At 38.4% G+C, this 23,308-nt stretch overlaps 3 protein-coding genes and 2 non-coding genes across 6 annotated transcripts in view; 2 read left to right on the forward strand and 3 right to left on the reverse strand.

Moving 5' to 3' along the window:
* The window catches only part of LOC106179929 (mitochondrial inner membrane protease subunit 2), a 41,495-nt gene extending 39,894 nt beyond the window's left edge, over window positions 1-1,601 (reverse strand). For both annotated transcript variants that reach the window (XM_087016173.1, XM_013563740.3), the window contains exons 1-2: window positions 1,413-1,601; window positions 321-455 (exon numbers count right to left, since the gene is read on the reverse strand). In XM_087016173.1, coding sequence (XP_086872299.1) covers window positions 321-410 — 90 coding nt within the window. In that variant the 5' untranslated portion in view covers window positions 411-455; window positions 1,413-1,601. The remainder of the gene's footprint in view (window positions 1-320; window positions 456-1,412) is intronic.
* A 786-nt stretch (window positions 1,602-2,387) lies between these two features.
* Window positions 2,388-10,678, forward strand: LOC106179930 (uncharacterized). Its single transcript, XM_013563743.3, has 9 exons — window positions 2,388-3,175; window positions 3,550-3,586; window positions 5,771-5,932; window positions 7,189-7,319; window positions 7,517-7,643; window positions 8,425-8,600; window positions 8,761-8,820; window positions 9,538-9,646; window positions 10,094-10,678. Exons 1-9 carry the CDS (start codon window positions 3,029-3,031, stop codon window positions 10,144-10,146), a joined length of 1,002 nt encoding a protein of 333 aa, XP_013419197.2. The 5' UTR covers window positions 2,388-3,028; the 3' UTR covers window positions 10,147-10,678.
* Window positions 6,873-6,946, reverse strand: Trnai-aau (transfer RNA isoleucine (anticodon AAU)). Its single transcript has one exon. It is a non-coding gene; the product is annotated as a tRNA-Ile (tRNA).
* A 435-nt stretch (window positions 10,679-11,113) lies between the features above and the next one.
* Trnai-aau (transfer RNA isoleucine (anticodon AAU)) lies at window positions 11,114-11,187 on the reverse strand. Its single transcript has one exon. It is a non-coding gene; the product is annotated as a tRNA-Ile (tRNA).
* Window positions 11,188-12,066: 879 nt separating this feature from the next.
* LOC106179913 (sushi domain-containing protein 2) lies at window positions 12,067-23,238 on the forward strand. The gene is made up of 16 exons (XM_013563721.2): window positions 12,067-12,403; window positions 13,163-13,453; window positions 13,674-13,811; window positions 14,456-14,618; window positions 15,263-15,514; window positions 16,248-16,383; window positions 16,681-16,857; window positions 17,144-17,551; window positions 17,812-18,089; window positions 18,507-18,650; window positions 19,227-19,385; window positions 19,983-20,114; window positions 20,462-20,587; window positions 20,995-21,246; window positions 21,688-21,870; window positions 22,259-23,238. Exons 1-16 carry the CDS (start codon window positions 12,197-12,199, stop codon window positions 22,486-22,488), a joined length of 3,276 nt encoding a protein of 1,091 aa, XP_013419175.2. The 5' UTR covers window positions 12,067-12,196; the 3' UTR covers window positions 22,489-23,238.
* Window positions 23,239-23,308: the final 70 nt, after the last annotated feature.

The raw sequence follows: 23,308 nt of genomic DNA on the forward strand, positions 1-23,308 counted from the left end.
TCTATCTCAGAGGGAATTCTCACTAAATTGCAATCAACTTAGATGTTTGTCCCGCCTACTGAAGCTGTTAGGGGGTAATTAACTATCGTTTAGCAGCTTCAGTAGGTGTGCTGGACATCCAAGTTGCTTAAGCTAAAAACAATTTAGCAAGAAACCCCTCGGAGATAGACAGATCACGTTAGATCAATCTAGGTATGGGAACAGTCTCACAACACAACGCAATGCAATATATTTCAAGTCAGGTTCAATTAAAATCTTAATTCTACAGTCCATCAACTCAATGTTTGCATATATATCATACCACAATGGGCCATACTCACTGTCATTGACCGTCCTCGTATCTTGGAAGGAAACCCAACGGCAGAATAGATCACCCCTACCACGGCACCACCAACCAACACTTTGTTCATGGTAAGTGGACTATCTGCAACACCTGTAGTTCTGTGTAGTAGTAACTGAAAGTAAACAATTATCAAGCACACATGTTAAGGACTGGGACTGAAGGATTCTGTTTCTTTCTTTTTCCTAAATGTGTTTTCACATGTGGTATATAGCCAGCATAACACATACCAGGCTAGCACACTGAAGTTTTTCTAGGTCTGATAGATTTACAAAAGAAGAAAGGTTGATAATGCCTAAGATGCTTTTGCCTCAGGTTTTTTGCCTCATATCTAAGGCACAAACTAGAATGTCGCAGGGGTTGTTTTGGCTAGGCAGACTTGGTCTGTGGGTGATTTGATGGCTGATTCTATTCAATTTTTGGATTTTAACCTGTATAAATCAAGGTCTCAAGTAAGGCTGTACTAGTATAGGTATTAAACATGTTACTAGTATCCATGGGCATCATGCACGTTATCACAGGTGCAATGGCCCTGATGAAAGACTTCATTTTGCGCAAAGAAGACACATCAGTCTACTTAGTAGGTATGGGAGTCCAGTCTCCATAAAAAACTTGTCCATAAAAAACTTTCGTAAAATCACTTCTGCCAAGCAGCTTCCATGATTCTGCTGCAGTAGGGTACTTCCTGGGGTTGGGGGGGTGTGGAAGGGTGAGCATTGCCCTATTACCTACCTTGCACATATACATACTAGTAAGTCCATTTTATGTTTTCTTTAACAAGTGTTTAATTTCACCGAGGTATATCTGGTGGACAAGCAGAAGAATCCAACGTTTCGATAGAAGGAATTTACTTTATGTGTAACAATCTGCTTCTTCCATGCTCTTACACAACAGTGAATATCATGAAACAGAAATATGGATAACTGGTAGCGACCATTCGAAATAGTAACCGACTTCTGCCTGAGGCTGAGACAAAACTGAACGTACGAAATAATTAAGTTGCCAAAGTTAACCAAACAATGAAAACCATTGAAATTGAAATTCACAGTATATTCCCATTTCATATTCTTACCAACTGCAATTCCCACTAATCCTTCAGTAACAGGCCATTTAACCGAAAACATTGATTTGTGTTTTGCCTTTGAAAAATTTCCTCGCGTCTAGGGCGCCGCCATCTTCACATCCGGGGTTTTCCAAGATAAGCCTCGCCACGATCTGCAGACAAAAATAATTTGCCTGCGCGTAACGAATGCTAACTTTCAGCGACCCACGATTCCCCGTTGTTCTCCAACTGCAAATTTAATCTGAGATCAAGTGTTTGTCCCATGAACGATTTTTTCTCAAACATCTGCTGATATGTGCACAGGCTGGACAGAAGATTTTATCCAAACACTTTTTCTAGGCCATTTTTAAGGACCAAACCGTAGGCTTGATCCATTTTGACATAGACTTCACCGACAGTGACCCCGTTTTATCTTGCATCTGCGTACATGCATGCATTCTTTTTTTTCCTGATAAACTGTAAATATTTTACATATATAAGCGTATATTTTTTTTCGATTATGTATTATTATTATTGTTTAATTTAATTTAATCAAATTTAATTAATTTAATTTAGGCCTAATTATTTATTTTCAGTTTGTTGGATCGGTTAGGCCTACAAAGAGAGTGATATGGAACCACTGAGTCTGATATCACCACTTTCTTAATTCCAAAACAATCGCCTTGGCAAGGAGTTTTATCACTTTACCTTTTTAACCACCTCAATTGCTTCCAGTTTGTTCCAAACAATCTAGTTCTGTAGGTTTTTAGCAGTCGGTGAGCAGTAAACAAGGTTGTCCACGAGCCCGCAAAGTTCATTCGATTCTGAAGAAAGCATGGTTTTAACAGTTTAACCATTGTGCGGTGATTATGTCAGCTTTAGGCTATCACTATCAGACCCAGCTCGTGATACATAAGTGTCGGAAGGAAGTCTTTGGCATGGGTAGGTATACTTTCACTTTAACCAGCATTCAGTCTTTTATAAACCCTGAGGGTCGTAGCACTGGCGGCAACTCTGCTGTACCCCTCACGCGGTCTCCGTAAGGTCCGTATACAGGAAACTTGTCACTGGACCGAGTATTTGATAGACTATGAATTACAGGGTATTTCCCCCTGACCTAAAAAATGTCCGTTATCACTGCATGTCCACTTTAATCGCGATTTTATCAGGAATATATCTGGTTAATGTAAATGTTTATTAAAAGGACATAGGTAAAGGCTATGTACTGTAGCACGTACTGGTATTTCAACCAAGACAGAGCCTTTCCGTATCATCCGTCAACATCACAGGTTTTGTGCCCTTGATCTCACTCGAGGCAATCGGGAACGTACAGTATGACAAGATATTATTATATATTAGGATCTATTCAGAAGGCTAAGTTGTAGAGGACAATATATTACCAAGAAGTTGTCTCTTTACACCCTCTTGATATTACTGACTCGGGTTTACTTTGCTTGCTGTGTTGAATTGACCAGGATTTTCATCTCAACCGACAAGGATTCCTGGTGTTAAAAAAGGAAGGGCTGCACGTGGTTGTAAGTAATATTTAAACTTTTCACACGCCGACGTGATTCATGCCCATCCTCTGACGATCACCACAAATTTCGCCTGGGTTCGTGCACGTGGGCAAGGGAAAATAGTGCCTAATGCGAGACGTCTGCCAACTTGCAGTACCACGTTATATGATGGCTGATTTCGTTATTAAATGGAATCTGTTCGTTGTCTTCACTTTCACGTTCGCGTGGTCGTTCTCCCAGCTAGACAGCAGCCCTGTGTTATATTGCCAGCCAGAGGTAGGGTGATTTTTGTTTGTCTGCATTTCTTTTCGTCTCTCTCTCTTTCTCTTCGTCTGCATGTCTTGCTGTTCTTTTGACATATCAGTTGTCCATTCATACATAAATGTATACAGCAGTACTTTTCTTTTCCATATACGTTTATGTAAAAGTCTACAGATTTAGTAATGCTTGATTTTGATTGAAATGCCATATTTTGATATTTATCTAATTGATTTTCAATGTTTTCAAATGAATAAATGAAGTTCGGGTGATTGTTTGTCTCCTGTGTGAATTTCTTAAAAGATAAAATAAAACGTCCTGAAATGAATAATATTAGGCCATTCAACTTGAGTAAATAGCATCCGTAATAATTATGAACTTTTCTTTTCCAGAAACACCCTTATCTTGTGTGTCACAGTGCACCCACTAGTAAGTATGGGGCTTATTTATCTCCTATTCGAATACAAATAAAGATATAGTCAATCTCAAAAGTGGACATACATGCGTTTCCTCTCGTAAAAATACCTAGACATGCCGGAGTAGTTGGCACAGTACAAAGCCCTTTTTTGTTGTGTGATTTTTTTTTTCTTTTTTTTTTTTTTTTTTTCTTTTTTTTTCTATAAGATATTTGTTTTCAGTCGTTCGTTCAAATTTATTTTTATTATTTTATTATTCTTTTACATATAAAAACTGATGTTGGCGACATTAAAAAGGACGATTGTTACGTTTTATTTAAAGGTTATAATGTTAATGAAAAGTCGACGTAGTTTTCAAAAAGTCCGATTTACGAACCGTGGCCCTATTGTTCCCTTTACTGAAAACTATACTAACCCACCAGTTGATCTTTTTTCTATTCCTCTGAAGATAAGCTTTTAGCCTGAGTAGTTATTCCATTTCTAGGAATAGCCCTTGAAAGGATTTTTAGAAGATGTGTACAGAAAGCACAAGTGTTGCGTGTGTATGGAACAAAATTAATGTCAAATAATTAAATAAAATGAAAAAAGTGAAACGTGATTTGAAATTTAAAGACAGCTGGACTGGTTTGTCTGCCTCCTCAACAGCATTTTGGAAAGCAAACTTGGACAAAAATGAAACAGCGGATATGAGAATATAATTGATGTTTTTGTTTGTTTTGATGTTACCTTTAATCCTGTTTATAAGCCAGAGGGTTTCTGTGCACGAGCCAAATGGATAGTTTGCGTTTTAAATATCTACAGTCGTCCAAACAAGAACACATATAATTTAATGAATGCAGAATGTAAGATCATGAAAAGGGAGAGAAAAACCATTTGTTTTTTATGTTTAATTTCTTTTTTATTACTATTCTTTTTCATTGTTGTTAAATATCCTTATTAGAATATTGTGTAAACCTATTTGAATCATGTGTTCTTGTCTCCAAGAATATATTAATAATTAAACCGTCCAAACAAAAACACATCATTAAATAAGGGCACAGAGCTAAGTCGAGGTTAAAGAGAAAGGCCTCTTATTTGAATCGGCTTGAATGAATTAAAAAAAATCTAGAAGCTTCATTTTTTTGGCATTAATGGATTCCCAAAGACTGCTCGTGAATTTTTTATATAAAAAGTCTACAAGTAACACTCCTTGATGATTGAGGTCAGGTTTATCGTAATTAAATCCAGATGTCATTTGGATTTTTTTCTAGTTACGTCAATGCACTTAATGTGAGTTTGTTTAAAAGTCATCGCAGCAGGGGTTACTCTCTCTCTCTCTCTCGTTTTTCACTTAATCATTCGTTCATTCATTAGAGTATTTATCATTTAGTCGTTTATATTCAAAGCTATGTGTGTTATTTCTTCAAATTCTGTTTACGTGATAGCCAATTAAACAGAGATAAATCATAATTCAGACGCTGCGGTTAAACACCCTAGATGAGAGAGTGTCACGCGTGTAATAAAAGTGGAGGAATGCAACTGCTGAAGGTGATTAAATTCCACGGGACGGGCTGAAGTTCTGGAACTGTGAATTTTAGTCCGTAAATTCTTGGCAGGGGCGGATTCAGGATTATTTGAATGAGGGGGGGTGGGCTTGGTTTTTTTTTTTTTTTTTTTTTTTTTAGGAATGACAGGCCGCAGATGCAATCCCTGCGGCGTGGGGTTCGGGGCCCCGAAAAATTGGGTATTTTAAAGGGCGAACGGTGCCATTTGGTAAGACTTAGAACTGTGATTCAGCTAGTCAAAATTCTAATTTCAAGAAGGGACCATTGGTGTGTTTTTTTTTTCCGAAATCGAAGGTCAGGACCCCCTTGACACCCCCTCCCCCATATCCGTCACTGCTTAATTTTAAAAGTAGGAAGTTGTGTGTTTATTTATTTATTTATTTGTTTATTTGTTTATTTGTTTGTTTGTTTGTTTGTTTGTTTTTACAAGACTTATCTAAAATTAACATTTTAAAGACGGTATAGGCCCTTCAATTTTTTATTTGGGGGTGAGTTGTTATAAAAATATGGCACAAGTTGCAAAGCATCAGCTTATTGGTCCCAAAACGTTAATTATTACATTTAAAAAATCTACCATGGAAATATATCCTTTGAATTGGCTCCTTGCGTTTTTCATGCACAACTGTCTGTTAATTAAGCGCTTCTGTTTTCAGAGTGTGATTACAAGTATCGCAGCAAACACAATCACAACCGACACAATCATGGCGCACCCACCTCACTGAAGGCCTTTCACACGGAGGGGAAACTTCGCCACTTCGGGACTTGGGGACTTCAGCACCCGGGTATCTTAGTCGAGTGGGAGAATGGCCGCCACGGTGAGGTTTATCTGTGTCTTTTCTTTCTCTTTTTGGCTCTTTCCATTTGCATGATATATCGTGTAGATATACTTGACACCTTTGGTTCCAGGGGAGAGGTGAAGTTTTGAAAAATTTACGTGGCCCGATTGGAGCTCTGTCCAGGACATTCGCGTTTTTAGCACGTTTTTAGTCTAAGGGTTCATTCGCAATGAAACTTCTTTCCAACGTACTCGTTTCATCACTTCCTTTTTCTGTCTTTTATAGTCTATTCCTCAACATTTTTCATTTTGCGAGAGTCCACGCGTAGTTGAATCGATCTACCTTGAATAACAGTGTCATTAGGAATTACCCCTAAATGACTACAAATTGTAACGACGATTTTAATAACAATGATATCAGTAAATAAGTGAAGAACTCGATCAGATATCTCCAACGGCTTTAATTGTACACCAAATTGAACTAATGCAACAAAAACGTCCAAGTGTGAAAGTTAAACATTCAAAATTAGATAGAAAGGGCAATATATTCACCCTCAGACCATGAACGCTCACCATTTCTGAGTAATGTCTCTCAAGTTCAGGTGTAACGAAACTGAGGGTACGTGTAACAGAAAGTCCGCCCTCCATATAGTTATAATGGTTAGGGTTAGTCTGACCTAAGTGGGTCGAAATCTAAGGCGAGGCTCACCTGTACAAATGAATGGGAAGAGGACTCTCTGTTATAGGGGACTCTCTGTTATAGGGGACTCTCCGTCACGTTTCATCGGTCCAAACGCATCCCGTCTAGTGGCCACCAGTTAATGTTAATGTCATGACAATCTATGTACCAGTACAGAAATAAATTGAATTGAATTGTTATTAATTTTTCCATATGAGTAATATATAGTAGTTAGAGATCCTTTACATGTAAAGTACATTTCTGTGCTCAATATATTATTATTTAATAAAAGAATACCACATGGCCCGACTGGGGCTCGAACCCAGGACATTCGCGTTATTAGCACGACGCTCTAACCGACTGAGCTATCGGGCCTCGCTTATTCCACTTTTAGCAAAACGTTGTCCGATGAGTCATCGTCAGTGTATAACACCGTTTTCTCACGGTTACTAATTTAGCAAAGGAAACTTGTACATTGGTGCCTGTTACATACTGATTAGATGCAATGTAAATAATATAAATAAAGCGGTATCGTTAGAACAGTGTCTTCTGTGATGATCTGTAATTGTGCTTTCTTGATTTTATAACTTCTTTCTTTTATTTTCAAATTTCTTTAGAAAATTTGACAGACTTCAGAATATCAGCAAAGATTCAGAGTGCTACCAGTATTTATTCCATTGGCGATGAACTAGTGTGTGCAATACTCGACCGCGAAATAAACTGGAAGAGGACGGATCTCCAACCAAGAGTAAGGTTTCTTCAAAATTTTTATAGTCATTGGTATCTCTCATCCTAGAAGCACATTTCTCTCTCTCTCTCTCTCTCTCTCTCTCTCTCTCTCTCTTTGAAAGAAAGGTTCGTTGAAAAAATATTTATTTATTTATTTATTACATTAAAATACAAAATAAACTGTGCCATCTGTTTTTTTTTCTTTTTTCATGCAAGGCAAAGTATTCCGTGGAGATCTGGCCCGTACCAGAGCAACTAACCGTAGAGATCGAGGTATGCGCTGTCTTCTCGTCTGCCCTGCGATGTTCAGTGATAGAATATAGGACAGAGAAGAAGAAGAGCGGTAGGTAATTTTGATAAGCCGTGCAGCTGAATAATATTCTAATATTAAAAGTCTTTTCAAAATTAAAACTTATAGATCTTTCTACCAGAAAATATTATGACAATCAGAATGTGCCATAGGCCTAGTCCCATTCAGGCCTTCTATTTTTATAGTTATTAAAGAAAGAATCAGGGTGAAGTCCTATTTAATGCTGAAGATCTGATGATCAGGTATGCTAGTGCAGATCTGTGCGTTACTGAATTCACGTTTTAAGCAATGTAGACATTCGATCAGTAATACAGCCTCTATAGTGCAATGTCCTACAGATTAACATTTCTTTCAAAACTTGCGAAATGCGTGTTAGTGATCAAGACCTGGAAATTGAAAGGGGTCGCTATACATCACCAAAAATCATAAGTGCCCCCACCGCTCTGAAATTGAAACAGAAACTCTTTCCGTACTGAAATGTAAGGAGCAAAACGACAGAATGAAGTAGATTAATGATAGTACGTGAGCAGAGAATGGACCCTGAAAAACTTAACTGGATGCTCTGTCCAAAAGTTTAATCATGCTTAAGAGCCATACATTTAAACATAACTGTAAGCATTGAGAAACGATATACATGTACCCATTACTTACAATAGTCTTATTATCCTAGTCTATTTCTCAGTCCTCATGCCTATTTTGTTAACTATGCATTTTGTATAAACAAATATACAGAGTAGAGAACCTATAAAATGTAATTTGTATATAATTTGTACACATTTAAGTGCTCAGTAACGTATTATTACTAATGCATTAGTTCCCAGCGCGGAGTGGACCACCCCCATCACACACAAGATTGTGCCCAGTCACAACAAACACAACGTGCTCGTCAGCTTCAGGAAGGCGCCACACGCATTTGCGGCGTACAATGTCAGCCTTTTAAGGGCGGAAGACCGAGATTTTGAGATTGTCTCTACTGTGTTTGTGCCGTCTGTAAGTAACTGATGTAAATGACTTTGATTGCAAGATATTCTGATATTTCTCATTTGGATATTTTTACAGTTTAGATGATGTTGTTATGAACCTTCCACTGTGGCCTGCTGCGCCTGTATTCCTTTTGATATAAATTAGTTGTAATATTTATTATTTTTAGACATCAGAAAAAATCGAAGTTAACTTCAAAAGAAATTGCCCCGGCCGATACAAGATATGGGTAAGAAAAACCGACTTATTGTGTATTGTTATTAATTTTTTCACATATTATGTGTCTGTTGATTAGCCCAATATGACTCTTACATTTACACCAGTGCTAAGTATTCTCCTTATATATTAATGATCGCCAATATTTAAAACAAGCAAATCATTACGATAGTCTTTATTCCCAATAATTCAGTTCTATGTTGTCAACTTTTTTATCATTGGCCATTATTTTTCCTTATATCTAAATATTTATTCATCCATTTTCGTATATGCTATTCTTAATTGTTTAGATTTTTTGATTGGATGACAGTCATCACTTCCGAGTGTTTAGATATTAAAATCGCTATACTTCTGTTAGCTAAATACCTATTCAGATAAAACAGATTTAGCAAAAGAACTGTGCAGAGAAAAGGTAGGAAAAAAGAGTGATTATTTTTTCGTATAGCGAGAAATAAAAGGTATCAAAGGTTCCAGAAATAAGTAGTGAAGTAATGTACAGTAAACCAGAAAGCCACCGTTTCAAATGGAAACGTGTAATAGCAACTCTTCAGAAGATGTGAAAAAGGGAACACACAGGATTGGGCTATATTTGCTCACAAAAATTCTAAGTGAAATAAAAATAGGTGATTATACGAAACCAGCCTTCGCTGCGTTGCTAAAGTGAAAAAGGGCCTATGTGTCTCCTTTTTAATTTCTATCATATATGTCCGATTTCCCTTTCAACCCTCAGGTAGAACCTATGGGCACAGGGCCCGGGGTTCGGTGCGCATGCGTTAACAGATACGGCGGCTGCGAAACCCACTGTACCACATCAGCAACAGAGGTCTTCACAATAAAAGGTAAAAAAATAACACGTGTAACATGCATGCGAATGCTTGTGTGGGGGTTCTTTCTCCCTAGCACACACGTTAGGTTATGCATGCACCCTTAGTCATTTTGTCAAAGTTTTTCTCAGCCACGTGGATGATATACCAGTGAAACGCAGCGTGAACATTATAAGAGTAAACACTAACGAAAGAAGCTACAGGCAAGAATTTCGTGGAAATAGCATTCAAAGTTTTTTATTTATCTTATTTTGTTTAGTGAGTTCTAACTGGATATTGAAAAACAAGTATTGCACCAGAGAATTCTGTCTACTGGCACAGGGATACTGATAACCTTTATCAAATATTATTATTATTATTATTATTATTATTATTATTATTATTATTATTATTATGTTCTTTTAAATTATATTTTTTATGTATGTTTATTATTTATTTATCTATTTATTTATTTATTTTTAGGCCCTTTCTCACCGGAGTGTGATGTAACTAAGCCCACGTTGGCGGCGCCTTAGGGCCAACGGAGTTTAATTTGAATCTACACCCAAAGCGAAATGCAGCTTTTGCAGCCAAAATACTCTCGCATGGACTTTTATTTAAAAGATATCCCTACTTTAGTGAAGACTAAGAAAAAGGACCAGACAAATATAAGTCGCTATAGACAAAAGAGTCTTCACAAGTCTAAGAAAAAGGAGTTCATGATCACACTGTGGTCGTCTTGCGTTATCGTAAATCGTTATGCACAGTATATTTACAGATAAATTTAGACAACGCAACATTTTGTTGATTATTATTTCTTGTATAGTAAAACTTATGCTCTTTCCTATATCTACACCGCAGTTATCAGCGCCTTAATGAACTGAACGTTGTGCCAAACTTTTCAAACGCACATGTATTTATTCTACACTATAAGTTTTCTTAAACACAATAAAATCACAGAGTTAATCGTCTTGCCGAATAATTTGTAATCCATAGGTTTGTTTAAGGGGGCATTTATAGTGTTCCATAGACCTACCCGTACGTTATTAATAAACAACATAGTTCTTACCTCTTTATTGTGCATGCCCTTTTGTGTGAAGAACCCGACTTTCTAAAGAAAAGCATAACATCTGTGTCAAAGCCGCGCAGTCAAAGTAAACGTATAAAGAATGCATCGCTAGGTAGGCCCTTATAGTGTTGTTTGTTGACACCATGTATTAAATTACCGATCTTTATAACTTAGTTTAGAGGTGAAGGTAACGCGCAGGGGGGTTGAAAAGTATAGAACCGCTCTATGCTTGGAGTATGATTATGATGAATTGGGACGTAGTGACCATTCCCAGACCCTATCGTCTTAACTGTGGATCGATCTATCTCCACCGGGATTCTCGCTAAACGTCAAGTCATTCAATGGCATATGTATATGCGTATTATAAACAAATAAAAACTCTCAAACCAAACAGTTGGCTGCTTCATATTCTCTTGGGCCACAAAAGAAAAGAATGGCCCGACTGGGGCTCGAACCCAGGACATTCGCGTTATTAGCACGACGCTCTAACCGACTGAGCTATCAGGCCCTCACACTCACTTGTGACTGGCAATTATACTCTCTTGGGTCATCGTCGGTATCACAACACTTGTGCGCTTACTTAGCCAGCATTATTACACAGTGGCTGATTTAGAGGAGGGGGAGTGTCAGGGGTGTCTTGCCCCCCCCCCCCCCCCCTTTTGATTTCTGGATATTAGAATTTTGACTAGCTGGATCATAGTTATAAACCGAACCAAATGGCACCTTTCGCCCTTCAAAGTACCAACATTTTTCGGGGCCCTTCAGCACCCCCCCTCCCCCCCCCCCCCCCCCCATCCATCCCTGATTACATGTACTTGTTCAATCATTTTTTGACTTTTGATTACCATTATAAAGTTTGAAATAAAACTAAAAAATCTAAGATAAGTCGGGCTTTTATGCATGGTTCTGCAGCATTCAATATGAAAATGTACTAAAGAGTTTCCAAAATACATTTGTCAGCCATTTTATGGTCCATATGCTAACGTTTTTAAAATGCAAACTTATACGTGCCCCTATAACGTATTAAACTGACACAAATTTAGCATTATAGCCCCTAATTGTTCTATCTTCAGGTTCAAGATATAAATTCACCGTCGAGATGTTATATTTGCCGATGAGGAAGGTTCAATATTCATCTTGTAGGCCTTCTCCGTTTCTTTTTTCTCCATGAACGTCTTAAATTATAAATTGACAGCAATCCATCTGACAGAATAAGACAGTAAAACAAAATTTCATTTGCTTTCCAATTCTAAAACACCGTTAATATGTTTTTAACCAATTGTAAACTTCGCAAAAGCCCGAACAATGTATGCGTGTTTTTAACACCCTGTAAGGTATAAAACCAGCATAGCCTTATAACTGACTGAGGTCAAGTTGAACAAAAGTTTTGACCTTCCTCCTTCCTTACCGAACAAGATGGCGAGAAGTAACGAGGAGACTCACACTTCAGCGTACACAAAACACAGAAGTTAAAAGATACAGGCATATCATGTGTTAATGATGGACGCCCACGAAACATGACGGCGTCGCTGAGGTGCCCCTACTGCTTATATCTGTTTTGGATTTTATCGCTCATAGCCGCGGTTCAGGGCTCCGGTATATTGTACCCTTATGGGCTCGCGGAGGGAGACGCCACAGTGCCGGTGAGCGACGACGGGGGGACAGGGGAGATAGCGCTGGCTGCTGGTTTCCCTTTCTTCGATCAGGTCCATTCGTCCTTATACGTACGTATGATAGATGTAGTGCTTTTATATCCTGTATTTTTAAAAATTTGTACTGAAATCTATTTAATGATATCATTGTGCTAATGAATTTGTTGGTATCATATGAAGACTACTGTAAGGCGTATGCGGTGCTACGTATTTTCTTTTGAATTCTTCCGTCCCCTTATTTATAACATATCATTTGCCGTATTTTTTTCACTGAGTTATTAGCTTGTTGGTGTCATATTATAAACTGTTTCTTCATATTGTACGTTTAAACGTTTTGTTCGGTTTGTGTCGGGAGGTGAGTCAAATATTTTTTTTTCTTTTACTTCATTAATTTTGTATTAGTAAGTCCTCTATTCTATTCCATATTCTACTCTACCGTGCGGTCATGTTTTGATAAAGATGGGTGGTAGAAAACGGAGAGGGCAAAAATAAGTGTCTAGTTTCCAGTTTCCTTTCTCAAAAAGCGATTCTGGTAACCAGAATCTAGTGTCGTAAAAAAACGGTTCCGAAAGGATCTTGTTCTTCGTTCAGGGCAGGGCCCCTCTACAAGGCCCGCAGGGTCGTGATTCTTCTTCTATTTCTTTCTCTTTCTCGTTCGTGGAATTATCAACCAACACAAAGTAATTCATCGTATTACAGGGTGCGTACCGGTATTCCGAATAAAACTGTGTTATATTTCATTCTTATTTTAAATCTCCTCTCTTCCCGCCCATCAAAAGACAACTTACTTTTTAAACCGACATTTGATTAGATTTTATTGTATTTATTCAGGTGAACTCAAACGGTGCTATTTCCTTCCTTGTCTCGGTCACCCAGTTCACTCCCGACCCCTTCCCACTGGACTCAAACAGGAGGATCATCGCTCCTTTCTGGGCAGACATCGACACCTCTCGAAACACGGGGAGGGTGTACTACCGCCAGACCACGAGCGAGGCGGTGCTGAATAAAACCGACGAGGACGTGAGGAGAGCGTTTGTGGTTCTGTCTAACTTTAACGCCACCTGGGCGTTTGTCTGTACCTACGCCGGCGTGACGTTTTATGGCGGCAGCAGCACTACACCGGTAATGATTTGTGTGGAGTTTGAGATTAAATGGGATGAAACAATTCCGGCGATCTTTATCTAATATCTTTAATTTCAAATATTTGAAGTTACTGTCTCAAGGCTATGACAATTTCGTTTTGTTTCTGAACAATAAAAAGAACAAGCTAGGCTTTGAACAGGTTTATTTCATAGCAATCTCGGACACCAGTGATTAAATTCCTCCGTGTGCTTTCTTCCAGACGAACACTTTCCAGGTTGTCTTGACAACGGATGGACGTCATTCCTTTGTTATATTTAACTACTTACAAGTGACGTGGACAACAGGGACGGCAAGCGGTGGAGACTCTGTGAACGGCCTGGGTGGAACGCCAGCACAGGTAAAAACAACGCGGGGTGCTTAAAGACAGTGATGGGTTTGCTTATATAAAATTCAATTAAGAGTGATAATTGTTAAGCAGTATTTTACATACCTATGTTTTATTTAAATATATGATCAGGAATTGTAGAAAGTAAAACAAAAAATATTAATATACGAAATAGATATACTATTGAGAAATGCTGGCCTAGTCAGTATAGAAGGGCTGAGAATACTGTGAGTGAAAGAGGCGCTTGGCTTGTCTTCAACAGCATGTGATGGCTCCGACGTGCTGCTGAAGATGTTATGATGATGACTACGAAATGATACACATTTCTATACACACCTACAGAATGGGATGGCCAAAGACTCTCCGTCTTTGACTAAATTCTAACCGTTTCCTGTTCCCAACAGCATTTTGTATCAAACGTCTTCTTTTAAGTTTAAAATCGTTCAACCTGTGGAACGCAGTTTTTCAGTGAAGGAATCAGACTGCAACATGCCGCAGCCGCACCTTTCGAAAAAGAAAAAAATCATCTCATCTTATTTCAAGTCTTCTTTTACTACATAACTGCCTGTCTAAATTTCCTGTCAATACAAATTTAACAAGTAGTGCTATATTTCTTTTCATTTCTTTCGTGTCTCGTTCACTCCAACTGTACACAGGCAGGCTTCAATGCTGGCGATGGAATACGCTATTTCTCCGTACCTGGCTCCAGAACCTCTTCTATCGTGGACATTGAGACAAAGAGCAATGTCCTCATACCCGGCCGGTGGGTGTTCAGGGTAGACGAGGCCACGGTGGTAGCCGCTGGATGCACGGAGGCAGGTAAGGATTTACCAGACACACGTGACCGCGTGGCTGCCACGTTGTTGACGTGCTGTCACGTGGAAGCCACGTGAGTTTAAAATGAGTGCTTCCCTGGTCTTCATGATATATTAAAGAACGTTTCAAATTACTATCAGGGCCGTAGCCTGAGCAAACTGCCAGGGGGGGCAGTAAGCGGACACGAGGGGGCGAAGCCAAAAAGGGGGTGTGTGGGTGGGGGTGTCCCCCTCCCACGGTGTGGAAAATTTTTAAAACTGTATGTATAATACTGCATTCTGGTGCATTTTAACTGTTATTTATTGCTCAATCAGAAGTCAGAAATTGCGATTATTATTTTTTTTTTGCACCTCAAATCCCAGGGGGGGGGCAGCTGCCCCCCCTGCCCCCCCGGAGGCTACTGCCCTGACTATACCGTATGTACTTGGTATATGGCAGGGATGATTGCATCACCTTTCCATTTATGCTAAAACATTTGTCAGTTTCTACATTAAAATTCGGTGTATGCCTTGATTCCGTACGCAATCCATTTTATATTTTTTATAAATTTGTTTTTGGTGGTATTGGCCAGAGAGGTCAAGCAAGCAGATGTTTTTTTAAATTAAAATCTCCTTTATATCTTAATTTGCTAACTTCCGTATTTCCAGGAACGCTCTATACCTCGCCAGTTAGGGGTCCCGCTTTAGGCGGAACAGCCATCGAACTTTCTGGACCCTGTATCCAAATCACAAGCAATATTGTTTGTAAGATAGGAGGCGCTGTAGTACCTGGGTATTTCATCAGCGACCTTAAGGCTATGTGCTATACGCCACCTATGTTTGCCACCACGAGTTCAGTCAAATTTGAGGTGTCCATAGACGGTGGTACTACATACTCACATTCAGCAGAGTTTATACCAGGTATAGCCTCTTGAAACAGGTGACTCTTTGTCATTGATAATATGACTGTTATTAGAATGTTTCACAAAAGATCAAGCCACGTATTTTTCTACCATTTTTACTGTTAAAAAGATATGTGAAAAGAAATTGTAGATGAATGCAAAAAATTTACAGTAAAATCAACCATGTACTAAAGGCAATTTTGCTAATGTTTTATCAAAATAAAGAGAAAATTTGTGATTGCTTTAGCATTATATGAACATGTCATTTAATCAAAACTGTACATCCTGTTAAAAAATCTGGATAAGTCGTGAAAATTGTCAAAAAGAACAAAATAAATTTATATGATTTGTTTTAGATAGAAAAAGTCAAAGACTGGGTTGCCATGCCTAGATCGATCCATCTGGACCGGACTAACTCCCTGAGGAGTCTCACTTAATTGCTATCAACTTAAACGGCTTAAATGCCTGTCACACCTACCGAATGAGCTAGGGTAAAGATAATTACCCTCTAACAGCTTGAATAGGCATGGTAGACACTTAAACCGGTTAAGTTGATAGCAATTTAGTGAGACTCCCCAGGGAGATAGATCGCTCCAAATATCTGTGGGAATGGTCCCAAATTTGTCGTTAAGGTTCAAAGTGGCCACACTTTTGTCAAAATCCAGCGTAATGTAACAGATAATGTTAACTCAAAATTTTGTATCAATGAAACTATGTTCTCTAAAACCTTTTCTCACTTTTATTGCACACAGTTGTAAACACGTCAGCTACGCCGGATGTCGTCAGGGTAAGGGAGGATGCTTGGACCATGACTGGTACTTACGTCATACAGTGGCAGTCCGCCAGTTTGAGTTCATCACTGATAGATGTGGATATACTTGGTTTCAGGTATAACTGACCCTAAGATTGCTTTTAGATGAAACTTCTCTTTACAGTAATGGTAATCCATCAGGCATGTGTATATCAATAATTCATTTTTTGGTGTCAAATGGCAACACGAATAGCGTGTGTCAAAGTTAACAGTGCAATCTAAGGTGTATATTTGTAATCGTAATGCCATGGAGCTTCTAAAATGGTTTTTTGAAAACCTTTTTCATTTGCAATGACATTTTAACATATAAACACAATACATTTACCCTGTGCTGTCAAGCAATTCCTTTTTCTTTTTTGTCGTTGCCCCAACAGTATATCTGATAACATAGTAACCAACCATTGGATTCGTCTTGCTTCGGGTATTGCCAATTCCGGTCTCGTAGAGCTTGACAGTCTTCTTAATGCACGTGGCGAAGTGGCAGTAGACGCCGTAGGCTTTGGCGCAATTCGCTTGACGCCCTCTGGATCAGCAGTTGGTCAAAATCTGACGTAAGTCATGAGTTTCATAGTAAACATAGGTGAAAGGACCAGGTGGACATCAAGGTGTCAACATATTTAAAAGGTTAAAATATCGAGTAAATGTTAGTCAAGTGTGGTCAAATTAGTATACTTATAGGATTGTAATCTGATTTTTGTAAAAGGATTCTCTTTTGTACTGGATTGAAACAAAGTTAGGCAGGCAGAACGGCAGCTTATTACAGATCTGTTGCCAACTCGTTTTTGTTCACTGCAACGCTTGTATTTCCGTACATGTGTTTAACATTGTCATTTTTAGAAAACCTTGTTTATGGTCCGACGTCCACTACATGCTGTGGCTCCTCAATGCCTATATTGCTACAGAGTTGCGGAACGGCCAAGCATCAACCTCCAAGACGAACGTCTTCACAAAGCTAAGGGACTCCGCTGTAAAAAACGGATCTTTCTTAAGGAACACATGGCAAGACACCAAAGACAAGGTGAAGGTTCATTACCAGTGGGTGAACGACGAGTTGTGTGACCACTGGTTTGAGGAAGACTCCTCGTGGACCTTGCACTCCGACCTTCCAGCGTGCCCTGTCGTGCTCCAGCAGGCGGTTAGAGATAGGGGGACGTTTGAAGAAGACCCAGACTGTAACTTAGACGCCCCTGGCGGATGCTATCTTCGCCCAGGGGCCGTGCACTGTGTGCAGTCTAATAGGTGCAGGTGAGAATCCAACCTCTCGTTGGTACTTTAAGTAAGGTTCGTCATATAAAACAAGGCTTTACACGAAGAAATGAGAGTCATTCAGCTGTTTTCTTTACCCAGCTGTAGTTCAATTGTATCAACAATGTTTAAGAAGAATAAAAATCAGAGACCTTCAAATCTTCGAGAGGTATTAATTACATAGACATAGACATACATGTAGTTAAAGCACATTAAGAAATACATGTATATCCAGATCCTGTTCAATTATTTTCATGAAGCCCGTCGGGAGGAGGACAAGAGTGCTGTTACGGCAGTGACGGAAACCTCCTCATACTAGCCGATAGCCAATATGGCGGTGGTTCACAAGACAGGGCACACAGGAAAGGGTGTCCGGAGGTAGAGGGCGTGGTCCCGTTGCTAAGCAACTTTTGGCACGACGAGCTCCCATATCAGTTCTGCTGTCACAGGTCTTCAGATAAAGAGGGCAAGTGCGTGGATAAGTTTGCCGCGAGGAGGCCATCTAATGACAGTGCAAATTACAACCCCCCACGGCCAGGCAAGTCATTCTTATATTATGTGTTCTACTGTAAAATGCAAATCTTTCAATCTGAAACGAAATTCTTAAAAAGCTGACGAAAGTTTTAACTGAATGAAAGCAAATTTTCAATAAATTTTACATTCTTTAACTATTGTTGAATTATACTATTATGACACAAACATTGAAACCCAAAATCTAAAGTTTTCAAGATTCGATCTAACATTTGAAGCCTGTCGGTTGAAACACCTGTTTCAAGAAATTTGTGCCTGCGTGCGTGCTTGCATTGGGACTCGCTAACCGAGTTTTTAGCCAGTCCAAATGAAATGAAACTTAAAATCAAAAGAGATGTTAAGTGTACTAGTAGAAAACCATATATCAAAGCTACAAGGTGTCTTAAAAACCCTTACCCGTAATACCCGTTTCTTTTTACATCAGTTGTATCCATCGGAGATCCCCACCTTATAACGCTGGACGGTCTGAACTACACGTTTAACGGGGTAGGGGAATACACCCTGGTCCAGACCACCCACGGGACTTTTACCATGCAGGGACGGGCAGAACAGATCAGGCATGTGAACGGTAAGTCATATATTGGCTGTGCCATCACAACACACGCACACAGCAGCCCATAGATCTGGCGCATATGACGTCACTAGAAACTGACCAATCGGAATTTTGTCTTTTGAATCCCCTTTTTCTCGTACACTATAAAACATTTTGTAAAATTTTGTCCTTGATTTATTGTATTTATATATTAAAGAAATCAGTTAACATGTTGTGATTTAAAAAGTAAGTCTTTAAAATTCAGGCCAATAAGACTGTTTTACCGTCATTAACCTGTTACATATAATGCTGATCCCAGTGAGTCAAAAAGTTGTCCCTTCCTCTGTTATCAAATTAACTTTTGTTCACATGAATATGAATACAATCTAATCTAAAACCAAGTAAGCTGCACGGTCATAAAGCAGCTTTCACTATCACTTCATATAGCCCATGGGTGCATAGACCTATAGCTCATTGATATAACTAATGCATCTTTTGGTTTTAAATAAGCGTATCCGAAAACGTGTTTATGTTTCTGCATTATACGGTCCTAACTAATTGAGGTATTTCTCATCAGATATTTTCTTGAAGTCCATGTGATTCTTTTATCAGGCTCCTTGTCCTCTGCCACGGGCTGGACCTCTGTGGCGTTGAGAGGGACCAATGAGACGGTTGAAGTGCGGTCGGTCTCTTCAGTGAGGGTGGATGTGTACGTAGCTGGCTTGAGGGTGGATTTTGACACCCTGGGGGACAGCCTGACTCTTTACGGCGGCAAGTAGACCTCATTACGACGGAAGCGTATGGCTGCCACTTTGTTTTTTAATTACATTTTGAGATTTCTGAAATTTCGAATTAGTAAGTCAAAATGTTGAGTTACTTACACAAACTTTTATGTTACCAGCTCGAAGTTTAAAAATAAAAAATAAATTGAGTTGCAACAGTACGCTTCCTTACACTGATCTATATGGTTGTAAATTATGCAGCGGTTTTTTAATAGGCTTTGGTTTTATATTATGATGCATTGTTTTAGCTACCAGTCTGCATGCTGTGTCATTAAGCCCACCAATCGGTTAATGTTAACCAGGATGTTCATCGGGAATATGGCGTTTATTTAGTTTATTTACGTACCTTAACGGTGATTTATTTTATCGTTAACATCATCTTCTGCTCTGACGGGTATTTCGTGCCGTCATACATCTAGCTAATTTTTTTTTTTTTTTTTTTTTCATTTTATTGATTACTTGACTGCCTATTTTGAAAACAACCTTGAAAAAGAAAGTTAACTTGAACGAACGACCGTGCTGTCTTAAAAGTCTTCAGTTTCTTTTCACTTTTCAATGTAGGCCTAATATGAGCGATTTTCTTTAGGAATCAGCCTCGTTCGCAACCCAGCGACACAAGCCATTAATGTCAGCCTCGACCTGGACAATATATACGTCACATTCAGTCACGTGGCTGGATTATTAAATTTCATGCTGATGCTACCACATTCGTTAAGGAGTAAGTTTATAAACCTTTTATTTATTTTACTATTATTCAGCAAAGTACATGGAAGACTGTGTTTTTGATAAAATGTTGAACATTTTTTCACATACTGCAGTATATTGCAAAGCAAGTGACACACAAAATGCAACCTTTAAGAATACATCTTATCAAGAGATTTTAATTGAACCATAAGCTGTTGATTTGGAAGTTAAATTATTATATTTTATCTACTTGTATCTTTTGATATGTCTATTTATTTTCGTAGTCCCCATTTTTTTGTGTCATTCTTTAGATTACTATATATATATATATATATATATATATATATATATATATATATATATATATATTTGCTTTATAAGCATTAACAAGAGGACTGTTAGGAGTTTGGAACGGAAATATAGCAGACGACTTCACCACTTCCAATGGGGTTCAAATACCAGTGACATCGTCTCTCCAAGACATTCATTATAACTTTGGAGAAACATGTAAGCGGCACAGTAGTGTTTATTTGTTAAAATATTTAGCGAACTATTTCAAATAAATCATTTGTGTGAAAATTCCTGAACTCTTATCATGTGAACCATTTCACTGTTATTGATTCATTTAACGATCTGAGTTTGAAAAGTGTAAAAGTAGGTCTAGCAGTTGTTCAAAAACTGTTCAGTTTACCCGGTGGCACACATTACAATGTACCTATTCTAAAAATGTAGATCTCTAAGACTGACTAAAATCAGCATTTACTAGTACTTCACTTTCACTTTTATGTGTTCGTCATATTGTTACATTGGCTTCTGTTCGCGTACAATGTTGCAATTGCTGCATAATGTATGTCAGTCTTCAAAGGAGATATATATGGTTACATTAAATTACACAGTTCAACCTACTTTTCCAGGGAGAACCAGTTCTTCTGGTTCCTTATTTACCTACGACCCGGGGCAGAGTCACACTTCCTACCAAAATCCCGCGTTTGTTCCCACGTTTGTCATTTCACTGGACTCCGTCAACGTTACTGAGGTGACGCTTCTGTGTGGAGACCATAACCAGTGTATCTTTGATTACGTCACCACCGGAAGTGCCGCCATTGCTGTTGCTACGAAAAGAATAGCAGATGATTATCAAACAGCTGTTGCCGATACTCAAACTGGTAAAAAAGTTAAATATTATCCATACTCAATACACTTTATGGTTTATATAATATTACTATACATAAACACAACCGCAATAGTCTAAGAAAAGTAGACCTAACATCTAAACCGTGGATTACTTCATAAACACGATTGTTGAATTTTTTAGTAATAACGAAAGGTAGGTGACACACGAAGTAAAAGAAAATAGCTGGAAAATAGATATGGATGTACAAGTATAAAAAAAAATTGGAGGAAATGGAAAAATTTGAGTCTGATATTGACATTAAGTTAAAGTTTTTAAAGCACAATAAAAATCGACTTTATGGCAATAGGTAGCCTATATATGTGGTAGGCCTATTGGCGTTAATGTAAGAGTTGAACAAAGCAACACTTTCTTATCATACGTGTGATGAAAGCGATTGCGTACCTTCTAGTTTCATTTTGTCTTTGTTTTTCAGTTGTAGCCTGTGGCCGGCTCGGTGCACCAGATAACGGTCAGAGAAATTTGACGGACACTAATTATCTTGAAGGCGTCACCATTGAGTTCTCATGCAATGAAGGATACAGTCTCGAGGGATCCGCAAATCGCACGTGTTTATCTTCGTCACAATGGAGCGGGCAACCTGTGAATTGCATTGCCGGTATGGGTTCCACATCTGCCACCATAACTACTGTAGAAAATCATTGTACACAGTGAAAAAAAATTACATGGTATTTGGAGAATTTATAAAATCCGAAAAGGTCGAGTTTCTGTTAACTGAAGAGATCTATTCACTTGAGGTTATAAAGATTTTAAAAACATCATTCTTGTCTCCATCTTGCATTTCATTAGAATCTTGTTTAACCTTAATTGCTTCATATAGATTTGAAAAAATCCTACATTTCTTCTTTTTTCTGCCAGAGATATTATACAGCTGGTTGTAATTATTATAAAATGCTCTGTCACAGAAATCCAAATATGGTTAAGAAAAAAAAACACAGAAAGAAGTAATTATTATTTTTTAATTTTTTTCTTTACCTTTGTTTCAGATTTTATACTGTTCCCAGTCGTATTCATATTAGGTGTATCGGGGGCCGGGATCCCGGTGGTCGTGTTAGTGATGATAATCGTGCGCACGGTAAAGCGTGGGGGCGCAGACCACACAGAGAAGAACCAGGTACAACCGGAACCGGAAACGAAAGAGATCGAGGTCGTCAAAACTGTCAGTGAAGACGACATGGTTCGCAAGGGATATCAGTGGGGTTCTCAAGAGTTTTGACCTTTATGGTTTATGGCTGAGTTTGACCAGCAGATATGATTCAGGCCTGCGTATAAAGGGGACACTAAATCTGAAAATTTTGGCCTTTTGTCGCCTCACCTTACTAGACTGGCATTGAAATAATGGGATACGTTGTAAAATTGTTTTATAATTTGATCCCCGTGAATACACAAATGAGGCAAGTCTGTGAAACGTGATAGTAGTGGTGCTAGATGGACATAATGACAACAATAACTGCATCATCTTAAGCCATATGGACACTTGCATTGTTGGAACGGTTATATGTAAATATGTTTAGATATACGCTACTCCAAAGAGAACACGTGTGTTAAGTCCGTGCTACACATTTGTCTTTGTCAAACTGAGAGAAATGCAGTTATAGATTTATGAATATATCTTAATTTGGATTATAGTTTGATAGTGCATGATCAAATCAATGTACTAGGTTATTTTAAGAAATAAATATTTTTTTTATTTTACTTCATCTGTCTGAAGGGTACATGTACGTCTTGCTGTAAAAACGTCATTGGAGTACCCCTATGCTTGCCAACTAATACTTTTACAAAAAAGCCCTTTTTACGATGAGCTTTTGTCTTTCTGTCTTTGCTCAAAACCTGTAACAAACGGAGACAGCGTTTTTAGGGCATATATCACCAAATTTTATTTATTCAAAATAATAGATCAGCCGAATTAAAACAGGTACATGTATAATATAATGTTATAGACGAAATAAATAACGTTGGCATCGCCTTTAATGTGTTATTAATGCATCCGTGTGCAATGGCTATATTTTATAAGAAGTAAGAGAAAACACCGGTAA

The sequence above is a fragment of the Lingula anatina genome, chromosome 6, assembly GCF_051362555.1.
Source record: "Lingula anatina isolate TDL-2025a chromosome 6, LinAna3.0, whole genome shotgun sequence".
NCBI lineage: Eukaryota > Metazoa > Brachiopoda > Lingulata > Lingulida > Lingulidae > Lingula > Lingula anatina.